At 40.7% G+C, this 24,525-nt stretch overlaps 1 protein-coding gene across 2 annotated transcripts; it reads left to right on the top strand.

Annotated features, from left to right (window-relative positions):
- The first annotated feature begins 9 nt into the window (after window positions 1–9).
- zgc:92275 (cholesterol 7-desaturase nvd) lies at window positions 10–17,119 on the top strand. 2 transcript variants are annotated; one of them, XM_057360918.1, is made up of 7 exons: window positions 20–1,969; window positions 5,903–6,091; window positions 6,217–6,395; window positions 6,641–6,766; window positions 10,243–10,362; window positions 11,174–11,350; window positions 11,810–17,119. In XM_057360918.1, the coding sequence occupies exons 1-7, from the start codon at window positions 1,480–1,482 to the stop codon at window positions 11,969–11,971; spliced, it is 1,443 nt and encodes a 480-aa protein (XP_057216901.1). In that variant the 5' UTR covers window positions 20–1,479; the 3' UTR covers window positions 11,972–17,119. The 2 variants fall into 2 exon arrangements, with proteins under 2 accessions (XP_057216902.1, XP_057216901.1); XM_057360919.1 differs by lacking the exons at window positions 11,174–11,350; window positions 11,810–17,119 and adding an exon at window positions 10,808–11,112 and having other exon boundaries at window positions 10–1,969.
- Window positions 17,120–24,525: the final 7,406 nt, after the last annotated feature.

Raw genomic sequence — 24,525 nt, 5'->3', positions numbered from 1 at the left:
AATGAACTTTCACAGCATTTATTAATCTTAGCTCATGTTAATTTTAGCATGCACTAATACATTTTTTAATGTTTTATTAGTTTATGCACTAACATGAAAATAAAAAAAGCTTTTCAATGGCAGTGTATACGTATATTTACCACTAGGATACGCAAAATAGCAGGTGCATTGGAAATGCAGTCCATAGGTATAAATAAAATATTTTACATCAACCTCGCCGCCACTAGGGGGCCCCCAAGAGCACACGAAATTACAGTTTTTTGTGATATATTCACTACACACATCCATTTTCTCATGCAGGGCCGCACCCACTAATTTTTCAGTGGTGTGTCAAAATTTGTTAAATTACTGACTAAACGCAACATTGCAGTATCAAAATAAGTAAGGTGGCCAATCAAATGTCACGTCTTCAGCTGTTCAGTAAGACGTTTCAGTTTAAAGTTGAAATGCTGTGCAACACACGACATACTGTAAGTGACTAAAAACATTCAATATTTGACAACTGTTTAGTGTTTAACGATAGAAATGTTGAACATCGGACAGTATTCACTGATGCAAACGACACAATGCTGATTTAGATTTAAAATATGTATTTTACGTGATTCATGTAATTTATAATTATCTGTTAATTCAGGGTTTTATTTGGGATAAGAGTAATTGTGTGCATATTGTAAATTATTTAATGGTTATCAAGTAAAAAAACTAAATGTGTGGCTTTAAAACGGTGTCTATAGGTTGTGGTTAAAAAAAGATACTTTAAATAAAATCTTTGCAAATAGATAAATGCATTGAACAATAAATTCCACAACCTTTGTGGTCTGTGCTTAAAATTTAAAGGGACAGTTCACCTAAAATTGGAAGTAACGAAATTATCAAATGTTTTGACAATCACATGTAATGCAATGTTTTCTGTATGTGTTTTTGCGAAATTCCTACATCCCAAACACAGCTAACAGAATTGGGTGCATTAATAAAATGCAAATAATCAAACATTGGCAATAGTCGATTGTATTGTGGGGCAGGGGGACGCCGAATAAAAGTCTGCTTAGGACCCCGTAAGGCTTGGGCCGGCCCTGTCAACAATCAATATCTTTTTTCCTTACAGAACAAATTGACTTGAATTAGATTTTCTATCTCGCTGTTGACACAAATTTTGTGATTTTCTCCAGAACTTAATTGTATACTTAATTGCTAAAATCACAGGCTGTTTAAATAATCACGCACTTTGCCCATGGAGGTAAAAGCGCACAACGATGCACAACGCTTTAATTCACCTGACGTGTGGGCGTGGCATCACGTATGTCAATCAATCGCCGAGTCCCGTATCAACGGAGTTGTTGAACGCCACGGACACGCTATGACCCTTTGAAAAAACATGCATAAACATGCGCAACGTTTTGTTTGGTACGTGGACGACACCGATGATTGCATAGAAACCAAAGAGGGCAGGAGGAATTATCAAGAGCATTATTGTCATTAATGTGGGTGTGTGTCACTGTGACAGGATACCGAATCGGTGCATGTGTACGTTTCTTCGTCATGGATAATTCACGGGCATCCTTGATGTTCAAGGGGGTCGCGGTGGTCGCGATCGGCATCGCCGCCGCTTTCGTGATGAACGTTCAAGATCCATCACGCACGCTTTTCGGAGGAGGATACCCAGAACTCTGGCGGAGGACGGGACTGGCCGGTGCCCCTGCGCGGGCCGCAGCCTGCATCTTTGTGGGAGTGTTTCTCTTAGCTGTGGGTTGGTTGTACAGACTGTTATTCGCTCCTCTGGAGCTTCTCCGTGGAGTGGATGAAGTGGGTTACATCGCGGAGGACGGGCGCTCCCGTGCGCAAGCGGCCAACGAGGTGCGGCGGAGACGCAAGACTGGAGAATTACCCCCGGTTTATCCCAATGGATGGTACCGGGTTTTGGACTCTCACATGCTGGAGAGAGGAGACGTAAAGAGCGTGACTATACTGGGTATGTAGCGACGCAAAGTGAAACGTGAAATGTCACACTGTTTACCCCTGCTGAAAAAAAACCAATCAAATTATCACAGAAAGAAATTCGAATGGATCTAATCGTTACAGTGGGAATTGCATTACCTAGTTTTAATGGAGCCTATAATGGTCCCATAAAATCCTGCTGGAATAAGCCCCCAAAACACCGCGTAAATGTTTTTAATGGTTTAAAAGGGTAAGATTCTCACTGCGTCAAGTGTCCAGTTGGATTTTATGACCTCTTCATGTATCAAACAGCACAGAGCAGAAACATCGCTATATTTTAATTATTGGTCTGCACACGTGAGTCGCACTGACGCGTTTTGCATTTAAAAGTTATGCTATATAAAAACGAGGACGTCCGAAGGACGCATGTGCACAGTCCATCAATGCAGAAACCCTCCAACAGAGTCCCGTTTTACGCAAGAACGTGTCGCCCTTAACAGGTACAAATGGGAAATTTTGGGAAATGGGAAATGTGTCTCCCTGCACATATTCTGCAATGTGTCTTGCGCAGACGCAGATCTGGGACTGAAATAGCTCTGCGCTGACAGCTTTGTAACCAGATGGGTTTTCAGGTCACCTCAAAAACAGAAGCGAAGTTGGTGGCATCCATCTTGACTTGCTATCCATAACGCAACATATTATCACTTAATAATATTGTAGTAGCACATGCGTTCTATAAAAAGGTATTTGTTTGGTATGGTTCCATAAAAAACCTTTCTGTTGCGAAAAAGGTTCTCTGTGGGAAAATGTACTACAAACGCATACAAGAAATAAATGTTTCTTCTAGGACTCTAAGGCTCGATTCACATTTCACGTCTAAAACGGCGCGGAAAACGCGAGCTGCACTGTGTTCTCCTTTTTTCCCGAAGCGCCTGGACTTTGCGCTCTCATGGCGTCTGTCGTCGCTGAGCAACCATGGGCCACGATAGCCGTTGAGACGAGGAAGTATAAACAAAGGATATATGGATTATATGCACTGAAAATACTTCGCAATAACTCTGCTACTAGATTTAGTTATGCTGTGATCATCTGTGTCTCCATTTTCATTGATCTTGTCTATATTGGCTGGTTGGTTCTTGTCAAATGACCTGCGGTGCGCTTGAGGCTTTCTGAAAAGTTGAGATTTTTTCATCTCGATGCGGCGCCGACGCTCCTGAAAAAAAGAGCGCGTCGCCACCTATTTCCGCGAGGCTGCCGCGCGTCTACATTTAAAATAATTTAAAATAACGAATATGCGCGCGGAATAGACGCGAAATGTGAATCGGGCCTAAGGGAATTCAAAATGGTTGTTACACGGCATCACTCTGAATAGCCCTTTTTAGCACCTTTATTTTTCAAAGTGTAAGCCATGCATGTTTTCACGCAGAGGGTGAGACTATTTGAAACAACATTGTCTAATTTCTCACACTGATAAACAGTACAGGAACAAAGCAGTATACTTACATATGCTGTTGTCTTGAGCCTTTAGTCTTAATGTTGAAAAAGCTTTGAATTTTACAGTTATTTTTGTAAAAAAGACATTTTTTTGCAATGTACAAATGTGTGTGCAGTTTTATCAGTCAATGGGTTTCCTGGGAACTGAGCCCATGACCTTGGCGATCTACCAGAAAGACAGTATGTATAGCTATACATCGATATGCAAGTGATATCAATATCACCATGTGCTTGTTTGTAGTGGACAAAATCCAACTCAGATTTTGCTAAACCTGTGGCAAAGACCAACTTCTGAGAGACGCTGAGCATTCTGGGTAATAAAAGTGCAAACAAGCAATTGATTGACTTCAGACAAGGTTGCTGAAGAAGTCTATAACCATGATAAGGCTCTTGTGTAATGTGTACGTGCAGCTCCGACATTGCACGTACACAAGAGCTTAACCCAAGTCTTTGTCTTTTGTATAGCCAAGTAATGGCTTTTGTTATGTTTAAATGTCTGTTGCCTAGCTGAGTTACTTTCAGATGCCTTATCATGTTGCAAAGACCATTGGGTTTCAGTGAAATCTTCAAACAAAGCCTTCGTGGTTTTGTCATTGGGATACAGAGACACTGTTGTGATTTTGCTCCCTAGAGACTATTAAGACTGTCATGAACTTTAATGCCCTTTTTTTTGTTAAAACATTGGCAGAAAGCAGGACAAATGTTATCTCCAAAACATAAGGGAAGGGAAAAATAAACATAATTCACAAATCCTTATTTCTTTATTCAAAATGTGGTGTATATACAGTATATACTGTATACACACCTTTATATATAGACAGTTTAATCTGACACAAATGCCTTTCTAGTTGCTTTCTCTGCAGCAAAATACTGCAGAGGGTAATAATGTCAAAAAGGCAATTTCTTACAAACATTCAAACGTCAGATGTCTGTAAAATAATAAAATAATTGATTGTTCTCACTCCTTCCATCTGAACAGAATCTCAAACTACAGACCAAAAGCGGTTGTCTACCTCTGAGCAGCGAGACAGCTAAATAGACTTTCCATTAATGTTCACAAAGAGGAAAGCTTTTCATTGCAGTTACTGCTACACACTGCATTGATGTGCATTTCATAAAACGCTGAAGTTAAGTGGGCTGTTGGCTTGATATCTGACAGAAATCAGATACGATAACTGATATGTTTACACATGTGCACAGATACTTTTCTACAATCAAAATAAAATAGCCTTGGCCTTTGCAATATATATTCTGATTTCGGCATTGATATGCATGTTTTAAGCATAATTTAATGTTTATCATTTGTTTTTCTATTACAAAATTGTTCTACTGTTTCTTTTATGTGTGTGAGATTTTGTCATCCGAGACGCTGCATTGCAGGCAAATAAAACTACTCAGATCAGCATAACTGAGAGGGAGGTTTTCAGCCTTAAAGATGTAGACCTGGAGGGAGAGAGAGAGAGGTTTTACAGTTCTGAGGGAATGTGTTGGACTGTTGATACGCCTGTTTCTGGTTATATAAAAGCTGTAACCTTGCCAAAAAACAACAATCATTAACTGATACACTTTAGTAGCATATTTGTTTTTACTTAATTATTAACTTCTGCATTTGGCTCATTTGGTTGAGAAGTCTCATGTAGCCAGACCTTTCGAAAGGTGTGGTTTACATTATACTCTGGTCAGAATCTCACATAGGAGAAGAGGATTTCTGGTTATTCTGCATATTGATTGAATATTCAGTTATATGAGAGGTTGGAGTCCATCTTAAGAAGAGCAGAACTGCATCTGTGTTGTACTTTATTCTTTTATTTATACTTATATTTTTTGTTTTACCCCCTGTGACCCCAACTGTAATAAGTGGTATAGATGAATAATAGATGCTTTGTTTAAAACTTATTTTAGGTTGTGTGCTGCCTACGTTAGAGAGGTAATGTAAATATTTAGATCTTTTTATATATTTCCAATTATTGATTTATTTTGCAATTGTTATTATTATCAACACTTTATTCTCTCATCTGCCTCTTGGCTTGTAGAAAAGTTGACTTGAAATAGAACAGTTGAGTAACTGTAAGGCAGTGATGAAGCGAGATCTATTAACACACAATATCTTAACATTTCATATGCATATTGGATCTAACAGCTAAATACAATACACTATTGAAGAATTAAAAACATTACTTAAGGATACGCAACACAGCAAAGAAAAAAGAACATGATAGCTCCCCAAAAAAGGGTTCTTCTTTAAAAAAAAAACAATACTGCCACCTTTAGGTGATTCCGTGTTATGGCACCTGCAACACTGGTTACGTTTACGCATTTGGCAAAAGCTTTTATCCAAAGCAACCTACAGTGCACATTTTTTCAGTAGGTGTGTTCCTTGGGAATTAAACAAACAACCTTAACAATGCAAATGCAGTGTTTTCACCACAGAAATAAAACCAAAATGTTATTTGTTTGCTTGATTGTATTTTAGGGCAGCAGGTGGCAGTGTTACGTGGACAAGACGGCAAGGCTTATGTGGTGGATGCTTACTGCCCCCATTTAGGTGCCAACCTGGCTGTAGGCGGAAGAGTGGTAGGGGGTTGCATAGAATGCCCCTTTCACGGCTGGCAGTTTCGAGGGCAAGATGGGAAATGTGTCAAGATCCCGTATGCAGATAAAGGTGAGACATTACATATTGTTTTCTCATACTGTATAGCCTACTGTTAAATCCTACTGATCAGATCATTCAAAAATTCACTCAGATAACAATGTGTACTTTCTAAGTGTGCATATATGGCTCTCTAGTGCCCGAGTTTGCGAAGGTGCGGTGCTGGCCCAGCTGTGAGATCAACGGACAGGTTCTGGTCTGGTTTCACTGCGATGGGTTAGAGCCCAGCTGGAGAGTGCCAGAACAGAGTGAGATCACACGTGGAGAATGGGTTTACCGTGGTCGCACCGAACATTTCATTAATGCACATATTGAGGTGAGGCTTATTTATTTTAGTTTTTAATATTTAAATTGACTACCAGTCAATTATTGCCTTTAACAGACAGATCTAGAGTCTAGGGACAGAAACGGTACATAATAGCCTGCAAACACTATGAACATTTCGTACATTTATATACAGTAATGGGATTTTCTGTATCTGTGGTTTAGAAATATACATAATAACATCTCCAGCTAGGGACCCACCCAGTGATTCTCCAGTTCATCTTTGTTTTTTCCCAGGAGATTCCAGAGAACGCTGCGGATATTGCACACCTGGCTCATCTGCACACTCCGGGCATTGTCAGTGGCGTTGATCTCCGCTACACCAACAGCAAGACCTGGGAGTTTATACGACACGATTGGAAGGTTAGAATCAGCACACACATTCCAAACAAAGTATTTGTTTTTGTCACAGAGAACCATAATTGTGATGTGGCAGAGCTGAAATTGATACCACAGCTGTCAAATGTATTGTGATTGTATGTAGTACGTATGCAATTTGAACGGGTAGTTCAACCAAAAATAAATGTTCTGACATCATTTATTCATTCTCATATTGTTTAAAATCTGTTTACAACTCTCTCTTCTGAGGAACACAAAAGAAGATATTATGAGAAATGTCTCAGTGGTTTTGTCTCCATACAATGGAAGTCAACGGGGGTCAGTGTTGTGTGGTTACCAACGTTCTTCAAAATATCTTATTTTGTGTTCTGCACAAAGTCATACAGGTTTGGAAAGTAAATGATGAAAGACTTTTAGTTTGGGGTGAATCACCCAGTTTCCCTGCCTTGGCTCGAAAGTCATTGCAATGCCAATAATCAATCAATCAATTTATTTATATAGCACGTTTAAAAGAAACATAGAGGTAGACCAAAGTGCTGTACAAGCAATAAATAACTAGACAGAAATGTACAAAACACAATCAACAAACATAAAAAAAGTTCTCAAAGGGTACAAATTGTCACACTCACAAAGAAAGGACCCAAGAGCAAATGGATGTGGGAAGAAGTTTATTAACAAAAACTGAAAAAAACTGACAACTAAGGAAAAACCCGTAGCAGGGCAAAAATAGTTCACAAAACAGTTCAGGGCTGAGGCAGATCGAAGTTGGGCAGGCGTGGGTAATCCGAGGGGCGAACGTTATCCGTAGGGCAAAGACAGCTCGAGAATCAGACAGGCAGGGTGTGACGAGGAAGGTGTGACGAGAGCCGTGGGAGGAATCGCGTCCCGGCCTCGCTTCTTCCCACGGCTCTCGTCACGCCTTCCTCGTCACACAGGGATCAGACCAGCAAGGCGAAGACAGGAACAGCGAGCGAACTCCAAAACCGGACAGCAACAAGCAAACTAGGCAAAAACAAGATTAGTGCAAAGCAAGACTGACTCGACAAAAACGATAATCCACAGCAAGGCATTAAGCAAAACACACAAGCAACGAGAGAGAGAACGGAGGAGAATATAAAGGGAAGAAAATAATGAGGAAAGGGGGAACAGCTGTCTGAGCGGTAAGTGAGAGCAGCTGTACGAGAGCGCATGTGAGAAACTGTAAGAACAACGATAGATCAAACCCTGGTCCTGACAGTACCCCCTCCCCCAGGAGCGCCTCCCGGCGCGCTCAAGGACGGAGGGGGATGACGGAGATGGAAAGTCTCGATGAGCGAGTGGTCCAGGATGTCCCAGGCCAGGACCCAGCACCTCTCCTCCAGACCGTAGCCCTCCCAATCTACCAGATACTGGAATCCCCGCCCACGTCACCTGGAGTCTAGCACCCTCCTGACCTTGAAGGCAGGGGAGCCATCAATGATCAGGGGAGGAGGGGGAGAGACAGGTGAGGACACAGGGGGAACATAGGGGGAACGACGGACCGGTTTAATTTTGGAAACGTGGAAAACCGGATGAACCCTACTGAGGGAATTAGGCAACCGAAGTCTTTCACCACCGGACTAAGGACCTTGACAATGGAATATGGCCCTATAAAGTGGGGTACCAGACCCGCAAAGGGAGATCTCTAGTCGAGAGCCATAACCGCTGTCCACAGACATATCTGGGAGCCCTCCGGTGACAGTCGGTGGCAAGCTTAGTGCGACCCCTGGCACAGATAAGTGCTTCCCTGGCCCTCTTCCAAGTGAGGCGACAGCGGTGAATAAAAGCTTGGACCGAGGGAACCGCCGCTTCGGAAATCTGGGAAGAAAAAAAAAGGAGGTTGGTAACCCAGGCAACACATTAACGGGGACAGTCCAGTCGATGACACCGGCAACAAGTTGTGAGCGTACTCAGCCCACACACGCTGCTGGCTCCAGGTGGAGGGATTCTGAGAAGCCAGGCATCGGAGCATCCGTCCCAGCTCTTGGTTGGCACGCTCAGACTGGCCGTTAGTCTCTGGGTGAAATCCAGACGACAGACTGGCGGAAGCACCAATCTGTCGACAGAATTCTTGCCAGAAGAGAGAGGTAAACTGGGGACCCCTGTCGGAGACCACGTCCTCCGGAAGACCGTGAATCCGAAAGACGTGGTCGACGACCGCCCGGGCTGCCTCCTCCCTCCTTAGCAGAGGGAAGGTTGGGGAGGGGAAGGAAGTGAACTGCTTTGGAAAAGCGATCCACTACAGTAAGAACCACAGTATTGCCACTGGATGGAGGGAGACCAACCACAAAATCCAGGGCAATATGTGACCAGGGACGGGAAGGAATGGGGAGAGGTTGGAGCAGCCTGGGGGGGCAAGTTAGAGGACTTACACTGGGCACAGACCGGGCATGCACTGAAGAACTGATGGGCATCCTCCGCCATGGCAGGCCACCAGACTCTAACTTGCCCACCCCAGGATCTTCTGACCCCCGGATGACACGTGAGTCTGGAGGCGTGGCCCCACTGGAGTATGGCGGGGCGGACCAATTTATGAACATAGAGGCGACCCGCTGGGCAACCCCAAGGCACCTCAATTCCCGCCAGAGCCCGCCTGACGCGCTGCTCGATACCCCAGGTAACCGCCCCCAGCACACGGTCAACGGGCAGAATGGTATCCGGAGGGGGCGAGTCCTCTGGGGGGTTAAAACATCGTGACAGCATGTCAGGTTTGCCATTCTTAGAACCGGGCCGATAGGATAGCGTGAAATCGAATGGCCCAAAGAAGAGTGCCCAGCGAGCCTGTCTGGCATTCAGCAGTTTGGCGGACTGAATATATTCAAGATTTCTATGGTCGGTCCACACAATGAAAGGAATAGTAGAGCACTCCAGCCAGTGTCGCCACTCCTCCAGAGACAGCCGAACCGCCAGCAGCTCTCGATTGCAGACATCGTAGTTTCGTTCTGTGGGAGACAAACGATGAGAATAATAAGCGCAACGGCACAAACTAGGTTCACCATCATAAGGAGGAGGGTTATTAATGCGGGGCTCGTGATGGTGTTCTTGAGAGGCTGGTCCAGAGAGAAGGGAAGCTGCTTCGGAAAAGCGCATCTGTTTCAGGTGAGCGGTTAGGTCGAAAACTTGAGTGGACAATGGATCCACCGTCTGCTGAGTAACAGCCAAACCCTCTTCATGCCGGCCCAGCAATGCTCCTTGTAACTCCACAGCAGAGCGAAGAGACGATCTCTTCGCTTCGATCTCCATGATGGCTTGTGTGTTATGTTAAGAAAATAATGAGGAAAGGGGGAACAGCTGTGTGAGCGGTAAGTGAGAGTAGCTGTGCGAGAGCGCACGTGAGAAACTGAAAGAACAGCGATAGATCAAACCCGGGTCCTGACAAAAATAGTGTACAATAGAGGCAAGCGATTTACATAAAGGACGTATGGAGTTTTTTCCATGATGTACCCCTATGAATGTTAATTATCATTATTTGTTATTTGTAGGTGGAGTGGAAACCAGAACCCGAGCCAAACCAGCACTGCTCACAGATGTTGGTGAAACACGCTCTCACTGTGTTTGGACGCCACTGGCCTTTTCTTGATTTGGACGTCCTGGCAAGACAGGTAATGGCAGGACTATCAGGCAGAGGGAGCCCGTGAGCTGTGAAATGCCTTGAGACAATCTGTAATTATCAGAATGAAAATAAAGTCATGACCGATCTTGCATTTTAAAGCGGTGCCGTGATCTTTGTGTTGCGAGGGTTGTTTGCCATATTAAAGCAGCGAGTCGAGTGCATATACAGCATGCTTTTATGTAAATGAAATATCAGCTCCCGTGTGTGCATTGCTGTAATTTATCACCGTGGGTTGTGTCAGATTTACTGTTGCACTAGAGACAGACTCTTTCTGAATCACACATTATGGGTTAGATCGTTCAGATTCTATGCTGTACGAGATATAGAATTATTTTATAATCTCAGAAGTGATTATTGTCCGGATAACAGTAAAGGGTTTTATTTGTTGTATTTGTGTAGCAGTCTAAGCTTCAATGCCATCATTTTTCTTCAAGGCGTGTTTGTCTGAAAGGAACTGTCTCGTCACCATAGTGACTGCGAATAAACCTGATGGTATGTGTGAGAATGGTCAAAATTCAAGGCTGTGCGTGAGTGAATCTTCACTTGTTGTAAAATGTGTTTGATTCTGTGAGGGTGGAATGAGTGCACAAACTGTACTTTAGGTGTGAGATCTGTCAGAATACATACATGCAACAGGAATAAGGGAAGATATATTTTTGGTTTGATCCACTTGATTTGATCTCACACAAAATTACAAGTGTGAAATTATCGATAAAACAAGAACCCGACTTTAAGATTATAAAAAACAATGTTATATTACTCATGTGCATTATTGTAAATGTTTTGTTTTGCATTTGTAGGTGGGTCCTGGTGTTGTCTTCCTGCTTTTTGAACACAGTTTCTTGGGGCGAGGTGTGATCATGCACTGCGTGACCCCCGTCGAGCCTTTACTGCAGTGTGTATCACACACCATCTTCTACCAGAGCAGCATTCCTCCCCTGGTACCCAAGTTCATTCTTCGGGCTGAATGTATCCAGGTAACACAGACAAAGATCACACTGTGTGTCTGATACAGAACAAAAAGTCAATGTGTCCTTCTTACTACAATATAGCTTTACATTGTCTAAAAAGAATATGCAAAGAGTTCAAGCTGATATACAGTAATAGCTGGAATTGGGGATATGTTGCTAGTAGTTCACACAATAAAAATTCTGTAAATTACCTATAAATAGATAATATTTTTCATATCAACCAAGCCAGTTACATATATGGCGGATTCACATATAATGACTTATGCTTATGTTTTTTTTCCCAATTTTGTTGATATTTATTATATTATATTATAAAATATATATTATATTTTTCTAAATATCTGTATTAGCATTTGCCTGTGAAGGACATATCAGTCATCATATTTAGTTATAGTGCATGAAAATATTTTAGTATGAAAATATATAAGTTGTCAAAAACAGTAACTTGTTGTTTCGTTGTGACAGTTTGAACGAGATGTGATGATCTGGAACAACAAGACCTACATCTCCAAACCCATGCTTGTGAAAGAAGATTCAGCTATACAGAACCACAGACGCTGGTTCAGTCAGTTCTACAGCGAGAACAGCCCCCGACTGCGCTACCAACACGACACCCTGGACTTCTGACCGCAAACAACGCTTTAACCAATATGAACTTCAAGGAGGCAGATACAAATATTTTTTTAAGTTGATATTTAAATATCTTATGCACTATAAAAAATCATTATGCAAGAATGCAGATTATGCAAACATTTTTCTCGAGCAATTCTTTTTAATAAAACATTGTTTCAACAAACAATGTGCAATGAAAACAATAAAGCAAATGCAAAATAAAAGTGCAATTTGAATTTGGAAATTACAAAATTTTTTGTTTTTATGAAGAAAACATGAAGAAAACATATAGTTTGCTTTTTAAGTCAAAATGAGCACCACTAACACTGTTTTCTTTTCCATGGCGAAGACCTTTCACCCTTGTTGAAGTGCCTCAGACAATCAGGAATCAGTAAAGAATAGCTGTACATTTCTCTCTGAGCTACTAAATTTCTTGATTGGAGAATCACACAGTCTGACTTTTACTGCTATAATTAGGATTCAGCTGTCTGAAGAGTCCGCTGTGATTCAGTAAGCAGTGAATCAAAGCCCTGTGCCCTTACCGAAGCACTAGGTCATGTATGCAAGGCTGCACACAGATGCAAAGAGAGAACACAGAGTTCTCAGAAGCAGATTGTATAACATACAGGTGTTACTCTGCGCTTGTTTTGATTTAACCATTTAATTTAATTTTCTTGGAAGGGATCCATTTTCTAAGCGATCAGACATTTCACATGGTGGACATTAAAAGGAGTGAAACGTGTAATGAATACGAATGTTTACGTTTACAGTTTTATTATTCGTTTAGTGTTTCAGGGCTTGACTGAAAGCCATCTTTCACGTTTCAAATATCACCATAATTAGTTGTCCATTCACCCATTGATACTGATGCCTGTCATTATCCAATAGACCGCACTGTGGAAATAAGGATCCCCAAAATAGCTGCCAAGTAGGTTGCGCAATTACCAGACACGTTGCCATCAATTAACGTCAATGATGGTTATCCGCATATAAAGTAGCAATACTGTTGCAGAGCCATACAATCGAGTTCCCTCCAATGCCAGTCTAAAGCCCTATTCGCACGGGATTAGTATTACCTGGGTACCTCTAGTCATTTGTAATAATTGCAGAGGTTGTCTGTGATCTTAATCCCGTGCGAATCGGCCATGTCTGTAATTTGTAAAGTAAAAATTCCCCCGCAAATTACCTACCATATTTTGACGAACACCAGGTCCTGTGATAATATTAGTCCCGTGTTAATCAGTATCTCTGTGATTTGTCGGGCTCATACATCATTTTTCAAGGTTTTATCCACCGGTTGCGAATAATGGAGGCTGTGTTGAAGTGTTTTGATATCATTTCGGGTGCTGAGTCATATCCATACTAGGGATGTGCGAGACTAATCGACTAGTCGTTTAAACGGTATAGTCGATATTGAAAACAACAGTAGATTACGTGTAAAAATTACACAAAATGTTATAATGTAAATGACTTCCATTTTAATGTTTCGTTTAAAAAAAAAACTTTAAATCACTTACTAAAACAATATGTTTGATAAAATAATTATTAATAGACTTTAAAAGTGTATCAGGAACGAAATGTTTTAATTTTAGGTCAGACCTAGCATGCGTTTCCATTGTGCCAAAGCTCAGGAATGACCACTTGAAAGACGAGATGTGGGGCTGTTTTGAAGGAGGAAAACGGGTAGGTTTTACGCAAACTATGTCATATCAAAGTGGCAAAACAATAATTTCACTGAGCCATGCGTAACCTTGTATCATGTTCTTTTTGGCGCAATGCGGAAAATGCAGACGGAAGCGCGGAATGCAGGCATAAAACGAAGAAGTAGACAATGATCTAAAGCTACATACAGTTATGTAAACAATTACTTAATAATTATCAATATGTTCATATTTAAAATGCAGGAAAGACAGATTTACGTTATTTGGTGGCAGAATGAGCTGTAAATGCGGTGAATGCATCTTGAGCACACTCAATAAAACTGAGATGAGAATGTCTCAGCTTCTAGATTGACAGAACTTTGAAATTTCTTTTATTATAATGTTTATCACAAAAAAGCACTTGAATAAACATGATCGCTTAGCACTGTTGTATGTGTGGCGCAGATTCCTCAGACGGGGTTATTTTTCACAAACATTGAGCCGACTTTCATCCGAGCATAACGCTTGCATTTCCTCAACAAGAACATGTAAAATAATATTAACATCATAATCACATGCGGACTCGAGTGTTCATGTATGTGTCATGGTTCTGTCCCACCTTGTCTTGCTTTTCTTGACCTAGTGGCAGAACCATGATAGAACCTCTTGTTTTATGTGGAGAGAGTCAGTTTTGGCATTCCATATACTCCCTCTCTCCGGTGTGGCGTCTCTGTTCCCGCCCTTTCGTCTCCGGTGATAGCTGGTCTCCCAGTCGGCCATCCAGCCGGCGCCGTGTCCTGTCCAGCCGGCCGTCCAGCCGGCGCCATGTCCTGTCCAGCCGGCCGTCCAGCCGGCGCCATGTACTGTCCAGCCGGCCGTCCAGCCGGCGCCATGTACTGTCCAGCCGGCCGTCCAGCCGGCGCCATGTCCTGTCCAGCCGGCCGTCCAGCCGGCGCCATGTCCTGTCCAGCCGGCCGTCCAGCCGGCGCCATGTACTGTCCAGCCGGCTCCATGTACTGTCTAGCCGGCCTTCCAGCCGGCGCCATGTCTTTGTTTGGACTTTTTTTTTCTATGTATCACGTTTTTGGTCGTGTTTGTATAGTTATGTTTTTTGTCACAGTCTGTGTAGTCTTGTTTGTTCCTTGAGGAGCATCAGGATGCTGCTCCTTAAGGAGGGGCTTCTGTCATGGTTCTGTTCTGTGGCAGAACCATGATAGAACCTCTTGTTTTATGTGGAGAGAATCAGTTTTGGCATTCCATATACTCCCTCTCTCCGGTGTGGCGTCTCTGTTCCCGCCCTTTCGTCTCCTCGTTATTGTTTGTTAATTAGTTCATGTCCTGCACCTGTCCCCTCTTGATTTATCCCCTTTATAATGCCCTTGTGTCTTCTGTCTAGTGCTGGTTCATTGTACTGTACTGTGTCGTGTTTGTGTAATGTGGTGAGTTCCTGTCTTTGAGTTAGTTTAGTTAGTCTTGTTCCTGTTTCCATGTTTGTTACTTTACCCCCACGTGGGTCTTTGTTTTGTTGCTTATTATTTATTAAAGTTTGTGTTAACCCCTTACCCGCTGTCTGCGTCTGGGTCCTCTGTACTGTGTCCTTGTTCCCTCACCATTCATGACAGTATGTTGTATAAATTAGCTAATTTGGGCAGTATGCTTTATTAACGGCTTTTTCATTCGCTCTGCGCGAGATCAAATGTGTTCTGACTTTTTGTCCATGGCTTTCTATTCGCTTTTTTGTTTACACACATGTTGCTCTTCTTTATAAATAATAAAAACATTATATAATGTAGGCTATCTTGTTGATATGGTATAGGCCTACCCTAATTATAACATGTAGGCTAAATTGCGACATAATTAAAAAAGCAATATTTTTTCAATCAACATCATTTTAATAAACAAATAATGAAACATTCGTTTTTAAGCTTTAATTAATTGTTGTTAAATATTTTAAGTTTCATGACTTCAGTGTAATAGACACACTTTTGCTAAAATTATATATAAAAATTCAATTAAATTATAGTAATCAAATTAGAGACCGAAAAAACAGACTTAAAGGAGAAAATAAAATGGATTTTGTATAGGCTAAATATTTTAAGCCCAGGCACAGACCAGCCAAAGCAAACAAATGCTCATCGCATCACATCTTGCAGCCGCTAAAACGATCCAGTCAGGGTTGGCTCATCAGCATATGCCTGTTTTAGCTACATTAAATATTGTATATGAACAGTTTGATTAATAGCCTACATTCTTTAGTCTTTAAAATGTATTACATGGCCCTATACGCAAAGTTTTTGGACCGCCTTCTGGGCCATTCTTAGTTTTAGACTAGTGGACACGGTTACAAAACTTTCGTTTAAACGACTGTCAAATTAGTCGTAGAGCACATCCCTAATCCATACCTGCCAACACTGTCGTTTTGGCCGGGAGTCTCCCGTTTTGTTATTTCTCATGGAAACTCTCGTAACAGGTGGTGAGACCCGCAATCGCGGTGATCTGTCCGGTTCGTGATCACTGGTCTCAAATGATGACAGGTACGGTCATATATCATTAAACACCATACAACTATAGGCTATACAAAATATACTCAAAGCCCTGCCATCATATCCGGTAAATAAATCCTTAAATTTGAGTAAAATCACAGGCTTCACTTATCCCGTGCGAATGCGCCATGAAATACAGATGTGGGTAGGTAATTTCTAAATCACAGGACACGAGGTCCCCAGATAATACTAATCCTGTGTGAAAAGGGCTTAAGTGGCATTAATGAATCGGCCTGACCGTGCAGACAGCATGTGTCTTTTATGACATGTACCATGTGCTGAGGTCATGCGCCAGTTAATGTATACTGTCATAAAGCGAGATGGAGTTGGGCGACTGCCAGAAACATGCTAGTATGCAGATGTTTCGCTCTCATTAATTAAGTCCTCTTAAGCTCCTCTCCTGTCGAGTCTGAAGTGTCTTGTGTGTTTTGCGTCTCTGTGTTCAGACAGCATGCATGGCTGTACAGACTGTTCCTTTGACGTGTGTCTCTACACTGACTGCTGCAAAACACAGAGAGGAACATTATGACAGACACTGTGACAGTCCCTAGGCTCTCGATATTAGATCTGTGAAACATCACATTTTTTACAATAATTAGGGGTTTGTATGAACCGTAAACCCCTCCCAGGTATGAAATTTTGGTGCATAATTAGTTCCGCACTGTTTGGTTTTATAGGCATGAAGGATACCCTTTAATTGTGCTTTTACATTTCTAAGCAAAAAATTTTTAATCAGGTTTATTGTGTTATTGCTATGAAGAGATCTGGGTTAATATGCATTAGTGTTAATGTAAATGATTCAAAATGCATGTTGTATTGCAAATTGCAAAAGTCTCTGACATTGAAACTGATCATTTGGTTTCTGTTTATAAGCACGACTGCACTTCGAATGCACATCTTTGTTTGTTTGTTTTTCAATTGCATTAGCTACAGATGTCATACTCATGCATTTAAAAATAAACTGTGCAAAAAATGTTGTATGTCTCAAATTTGACCTCATCTTGCACTTCTTTCTGGCTACATGCAAATACTTTTTGCAACTTTTAACATTTTTAAGCAGACAAACCAGCAGTTATAAGACAACAACCTTCGTTTTTGTTCTAGGACATCTCAGGTTCTTGGAAAAACCTAAGAGGCTATTAAATTTCAGGAGGCGTGTGTGATGTTTTTTGAATTGTACTCATTTTGAATTTGGGACAACTTTTTTTTTAGCTCTCCTGTGATGTTCATATAGGCTTTGAGAGCATCTTCTGACCTTGAGACTGCTGAGTTGGCACTAAAGCAACAGAGATACCAGTCGGAGGTAATTCACCTAACATCTGCGACTATATCAGCCTTACCTAAAAGAATTCATGTCCAAATAGTGACAGATGGTCCTGGAAATAATTGTAAGAATGAATTGAAAGAATTTGTTTCTACTCAAAGTCACCTTGATAATAAAGTAAAAACAAAAAAGTTGGATGCAGACGTTAAACAAACATCTAGTTGCTGTCACTGCACTGCTTTGTAACAATCTAAGCAACAACTTGACATAATAAAATCATAACATAAAAAACTTAAATAGTTTTAAATTGAGAGATGTGTTAAATAAAATAAAGACGCAAATTTTGGTTAAAATATCACATGTATAATTATACCTATATTTATTTATTGGAAATATTCAGTATTGAATAAGGCCTGTGTACCTAAACTACAAGTTGTAGTTCTTCACCAACCACACGTGTTGAGTTTCTTAATGAACCGAACTGTTGCCAACTCACCAACTTTTCAGACCTCTTTTCCGACTTTGAAATAAAATAAAGAGGAAAAATGTTTTAAAAAATAAATAAAAAATCTTAGCGACTTTGCCCGATGACGCGTGGCCTCGTAGATATGCTTATTAGCATTTGACGTCTTGCCACGCTTAGCAAATTAGTAGTTAGGCTAACGTTAAAATAGTTGGCAACACTGGTTTCGATGTTTACATAGCAGTTCGCAGTATCAGGTATGATTGTGTATAATTTTATGTCTTCAAGTATGTTAACCCCAAACCTGTACAACCTTTTATGTATAAAAACGCACTAAATTGCAGAGGGACACATCGTAAAGCTATTGAACATTGTAATGAACAGATTCCACCGGGAATTCCGCGCACATCGCAGAACCAATTCCGACAGATGGATCTGTCAGCATGACATAAGAGAATAAGCCAGGAATCTGATAGCTCAAGACCACCATGTGTGGACAGTATGGCCAGTCTGAGCTCCAGCACTACCGCATGCCCAATTTGCAATGCATCGTACAGCTCAACAACCGTTCACGGCATGCATTGCTGAACTGGGACCGTAAAGCGTGCCAACTCTGTTTGATCAACATGCCGCAGACTCTAGCCGTGTTAAATGCCTCCCGTGTCGCCAGAAAAGCCCTTTTTACTTCGGGAGATTCAGGAGAAAGGTTTAGGAATTCTCATGACTCCAGACTCGAACGCTCCGGTTTTTACTCATCTCTCCCGCGACACTGAGCGTGACACTGCTTCGGCGGTTAGTAACCTAGTGCATGCATATATTGCGGTGTGTAATTAAATTTAGGCTTGTGCTGAATATTGCCATTGCTATATGTAGCCTATATCGGGTCTAAGTAGCCTTGTTCACTTTTTAGTTACAGCTATATTTAGTCAAAATATGTGCATTGCTGTGTTTTTGCTATTGTGTTCTGCTGTGTGGTTGCTATGTTGTTTCTTACTAGTCCAAGTCAAAAGCGACCAACACCGACTCTTAAAGGTCCAGTATGTCATTTTTTGGAGGATGTATCGACAGAAATGCAATATAATATAGTCTATAGAGGTCTATAAAGACATTACATGAAGCGTTATGTTTTTATTACCTTAGATTGAGCTATTTCTATCTACATACACCGTGGGTCTCCTTGCATGGAATTCACCATGTTGGTTTCTACAGTAGCCCTAAACGGACAAACTGCTCTACAGAGGTGGTTTCGCAAACACTCCTTCGGTGAAGAACAGTGTTGCCAACTAATGGAAAGTAGCTAAAGCCTGCCTGAAATGTCGCCAGATGACGTCAAGCGCTAATTTGCATCACGTTGTATCTGACAAGTTATATGCTTCAGGTCTGCTTCATAATTCTACTCTCTGAGCTGTCCTATACAGTATTATATTAAAACAATACACCCAAATGCACAATAAATATGTTCTTAATTATTTTTTTCTGTTTCTGTTGGCAGACAACAAAAACTGTAATAGTGAGTGAACTCGACCACTTAAAACTACACACCAGCAGTCCCTTTCGTTGAACAGCTAAATTCCATCTGCGTTCATGTTTATGTGTCCATACAGTCATCGCGTTTTAAATCATAAATGCTCAAACAAGGTCAATAAGTGATTAGTTCTTGGAAACACTGTTTGTACATTCGTATCTAATTCATGCGTCAGTGCGGTCTGAACTGAATGTGCTGCTTCTCCCTGGTGCTCACTGGACAGAGTAGACAGAGAGCGGCAGTGCTGTGCTGGGAAGGCAAAAACTCACTCTCGCGGGGCAGTTGAAGTGAAGCAGAATGTTTCGCTAAGCCGCCAAGGCTTATTCAGAAAGTAGCTAGATTTGTCGCTAGTTGCTTTTTGAAAAATAGGTCGCTAAAGGGGTCTGAAAAGTCGCTAAATCTAGCGACAAAGTCACCAATTTGGCAACACTGGTGAAGAAGTGAAAACGTGACAACATCTTATTCCTGTGTCAGCCACCGTAGTGCTTTGAAAGGGAGGGAGCGAGCAGTGGAGAGAGCCATTGGTTGCAATTTGCAACCTCACCGCTAAATGTCGCTAAATTCCATACACTGGACATATAATACTCGTGCTGCGTCCCAATTCACCTACTTATACTATGCACTAAAAGTATGTACTGTTTTTGTTATAGAAAAGTATATACATTTTAGTGTGTAGCAAAACAATATGCACACACAACAGGAAACGGAAGTGGCCGTTGTTTCCTAGACAACATTGTGGCATTAACTGTCACACACATCAAAATACAGCTCTTCTTTCCATTTAAGTATTCATTCATTCATTTGTTTCATATGTAATGTTAACTCTGTGCTTATATTTATTAATTTAGTGATGCATCAGTTATTTAATTTTATTAATGCAGTAGCGCGTCACTTAACTCCGCCTACTTGCGGTGAGTTGTGGGTAATATTAGCAGTTTGAGTGTGCATCATTCTGCACTTCGAAATTCTACCAGAAGTAGTAGACCATCCGGGAATCTTTGGAATACTCTTTTCAACATACTATGATTTGGGACATACTAATTCTATTTTCGAATACTATTTAGGACGGATAGTATGCGCATTAGAGTTAAAGAATTGCTCAAATTGTAGATCCATCCCAATTTTTCTACTTTGAGAAATCGTTAATATTAAAGACATGCTTGCATGCAGTATACTGTGTCGTTTAAAAAAATATTCAGAACACCATTCATCATTGTACAGATCCACTCACAGAAATCTTTACATATTGATTAAAATGGTCCAATATAGGGCAGCTATCCTGTTTTCAATTCGAAGATATTTTCTCATCCCAATAGTATATTTCTGGTGTAACATTTGGCTGTTTGAAAGTTCTCCTCTTGGTCTGCGTCCTAGTTTTCTGAAGAAGCGATTGAACCTCATTTATAACCATAGCAACCCTCAGAGGTTGGTGCAATGCCACGGCACTTCTGTGTGCATACTCCATCCCAAGATGCCCGTTGCTTTGATTTTTATCGTTTTAACATTTTCACAAAAAGACTGAGATTTACAAGGGACAGACACATATGAGCCTCTGCATTAGACTGTTCTACATCTTTTCCACCTGATCACACTATAAATGTAGTATATTTATGTACGTAACCCATTTTTGCATTTAAGCTGCACATATGCAGCATTTGACACACCTCGCTGGACTGAGTCACTGGTAAGGGAATAGAAGGAGGGTAGAGATGGAAGGATTGCTCATCAAATATAGATTAACACATCAAGCTGTACATGAAAAACTCATCGTGAGGGTCTGAGTGGTCCTCTGTTCTCTATTAGGGCAAACCAGAACAGCACTGAAATGTTTAACGTGACTCTTTAAAGGCCTGTAACACTTGCACGGATATGTTGAGGCTTAATTGTCGATTTGTCAAAGTTGTCAATGCATTGCTAACTAGGTCCTTCTATGAACAAGTGCATTTTTCATTCTGTAAATGTGTTTTTTGAATGATGAACATCAGGCAAGTAAAATTTGAACAAACATTGAAAATTATTTAATCATTTATGTACCCATATGTCATTCCAAACCTGTATGAATTCCTGAAAAATAATGTTAAGGACATTGGTACACTGTAAAAAAATTCTCTGTTAAATTACAGTAAACAACTGGCAGCTATATTTGCCAGCACATAGCTGTAATTTTAAAGCATACCTACTGTAATCTGCAACAACAGTTTATTACTGTAAAAGACATTATAACTTGCACAATATAATACTGTTATTTTACATTTATGCATTTGGCAGACGGTTTTATCCAAAGCGACTTACATTGCATTATCCTATACATTTATACATAGGTATGTGCAATCCCCTGGGATTGCTTTGTTAACGCAATGCTCGTACCACTGAGCTACAGGAAAGCTTTTAGTGTTCCTGCTGTGATTTCTATTAATTGTTTTCAGAGGTGGGACCAAGTCATTGTTTTCAAGTCCCAATCAAGTCCCAAGTCAAGAGAGGCGAGTCCAAGTCAGGTTGCAAGTCCTGAATCTTAATGGAACTGAATCAATATCACTTTTGTGCCCACAAAAATCACCATTATTGTGATCAGTGTTCAAATTGTCTCAATATTATCGTGGTCACATGACTGTATGTAACGATAGGTCTTCCGGGCCTAACATAGAGAATGTTAGAAAAAATAATAGATGTTACCTTTGTCAAGGTCCATCTGGTGCAATTATTTTATTTTATAAAAGGGATTTTTAGGTCATTTGACCCATCTCATACTATAACGCATACCTCTAAGCAACAGTTATGATTAGAGGATGAAGAAAATTTAGATGCTTATGGCACGTTTCCAAGTCATCATTTGTCATTTTAAATATTGTAATAAATATCGTGTCGTGGACTTTATACCGAGGTATTATCGTTCTGTGAGATTTTGATATTGTTACATCCCAACTTATAAATCATAAATTAATGTTATATCATATATTAAATAGAAAACTATTTTTTGTTCTTATGTTTAACAACATTGCATATATAAACTAAAATCCGCCATTCACGTCATTTTTGGCCCCCGTTTTAAAAAATTTCCCAATTTGACAAAACATCATATAAGTGCTTTTTATTGGAGCATTATTCAGCCTCTCTCTCTCTCTCTCTCTCTCTCTCTCTCTCTCTCTCTCTCTCTCTCGCTCTCGCTCTCGCTCTCGCTCTCTCTCACGTATTATAGAGGTGTGTGACACCTAATAAGTCTTGACTTCTCTCTTTATTCAGTGGTGTATGTGTCTGTGTGTGTGCGTTGGCAGTAGTATCATTATATAATGGCTGCATTGCAGGCTGGCCCAGCTGTATTGATGTGCAGAGATGTGGGAGTCGGGAGGAGGGAGACGAACACGACCGAAGCCAGCGAGGACCTTGTCGCTTGGTCAGCCTTTTGTGTAGCTCTCAGCAAGCAGGAGACATTCAAGTATTCACAACACTTCAGACAGAGAGGCAGCATGCTCTGCTACCCGTGGAATCACACAGAAAACGCTCATATTGTATTTATCAATCTAAATGACATAAATACTGCCCATTCTTAGGTAAATAGCATGCGTGATTAGATCAATAAATAAAAATTGATCTGGATTTAACATAGTTGTTCTATGCTACAGTTATATTTTAAATTAATATTTAACGAATACATAAAAGTAAATAAAACCGTGTGGCTATATAAAGATGCACCCCCCGGCCCCCCCCCCCCCCCCCCCCCCAAGGCATGTGATACATTATTTAAAGTCGACAGAGTATCTAGATAAATTGTGACCTAATTTACAAATCCCCATTTCGTATTTGACTGCTATGACATTCACACATGGAGGATTATTTCCCACGGTTGATGAAATATTAATAGGGTTTCAATTGCTGATTCTCTAGCACAGCGAAATTAAATCAAATCATAATCTGTTAATAATAAAACGACAACCGCTGTTGAACTTTTCTGTTTTTTGACCACAGATTCATCATCGCATGATACTGCATAATGAAGGCAATGTCGAATAAGCACGTACTAGAATATGTGCATATGTATGTGCTTGCCTATTAATGTATTCAGATTTTGCTTGGTTTTTGCAATGCTTGTTTTGAAGCACACGACTGTCACTTCGCCTCATTAACATCCTGCATTGCCAATGCGTAAATGCCTACATGTGAATTCTTTGAAACTTCAGGAGAGAGGCTTGTTTCCTTGGTAACCATTACCCCCTTTTGTTCTTATGTGCCTAGCAGTGCAAAATGCTTCTCATGCACCTGCATGGTCAGATCATTACCCTTATTTTCAGAAAGCAAGCAGTAGACTTTCTTATCAACACATCTTGCCTGGTCCTGTGACGTGCATGCTAAAACGTGCATCTCTGAAAATCAAGCAAAAGGATAGGTTCGCACGGATGCACAAAACGGATGGCGCTTCATGCTGGGGTTGCAGTGCAATGATTCAGCCCGGCCACTTTATGTAATTACTTCAAAAGTCTTGATCTAAGTGTTTTTATGATCCAAAGCTGTGAAATATGGATGCCATGCTTACACAATTGATCATCTGAACTTGGAAAAACTCAACATCAGTGGTTAAGTTTAGCTTAAGTATGGTAGAGGATGATATGATGCATTATTAAAAGTAATAGTTACAAATAGAGGGTTTTTAAAGCTGATGCCATAAGGGAGCCTTTTTTACATGCCTTAAAGAACCTTTTATTTATCACTTAAAAGAGGCAATTTACATGCAGTTGTTACCTTTTTTCTTTCTTCAACTCTTAAAGGCAAGAACCTTTTAAATAATCTTGATTGGAAGAGTGCCCTTGGCTCAGCTTAATTTTAATTCAAAGTGTAAGTTTTTCTAGGCCTCTCTTTTGGGAAAAAACGATTCATCTTTCTACTGATCACTTCCTTCGAAAATAAGACAAAATAACTGACTGTTCTTGCCAGAATCCTGCACTTCCAGGAATGAAAAAGATTACAATAAAAATGTTCATCCGCTGTCATAAACCATATGCTTCGTATTGGTGCTCATCGTTAACATTTTCTGCATTATTTTATTCCAACCGCACAATTCCTCGGTGTGGTGGCTGTAAACCAATTATTCCCTCTTTTTGAAATCAACGCGTGGTTGGATTATGACACTAAAGCGTTATAA

This window comes from Triplophysa rosa, linkage group LG19, assembly GCF_024868665.1.
Source record: "Triplophysa rosa linkage group LG19, Trosa_1v2, whole genome shotgun sequence".
In the NCBI taxonomy this organism is placed as follows: Eukaryota; Metazoa; Chordata; class Actinopteri; order Cypriniformes; family Nemacheilidae; genus Triplophysa; species Triplophysa rosa.
The sequence above is the reverse complement of the archived record's forward strand: the minus strand, read 5'-3'. Positions and strand labels throughout refer to the sequence as shown.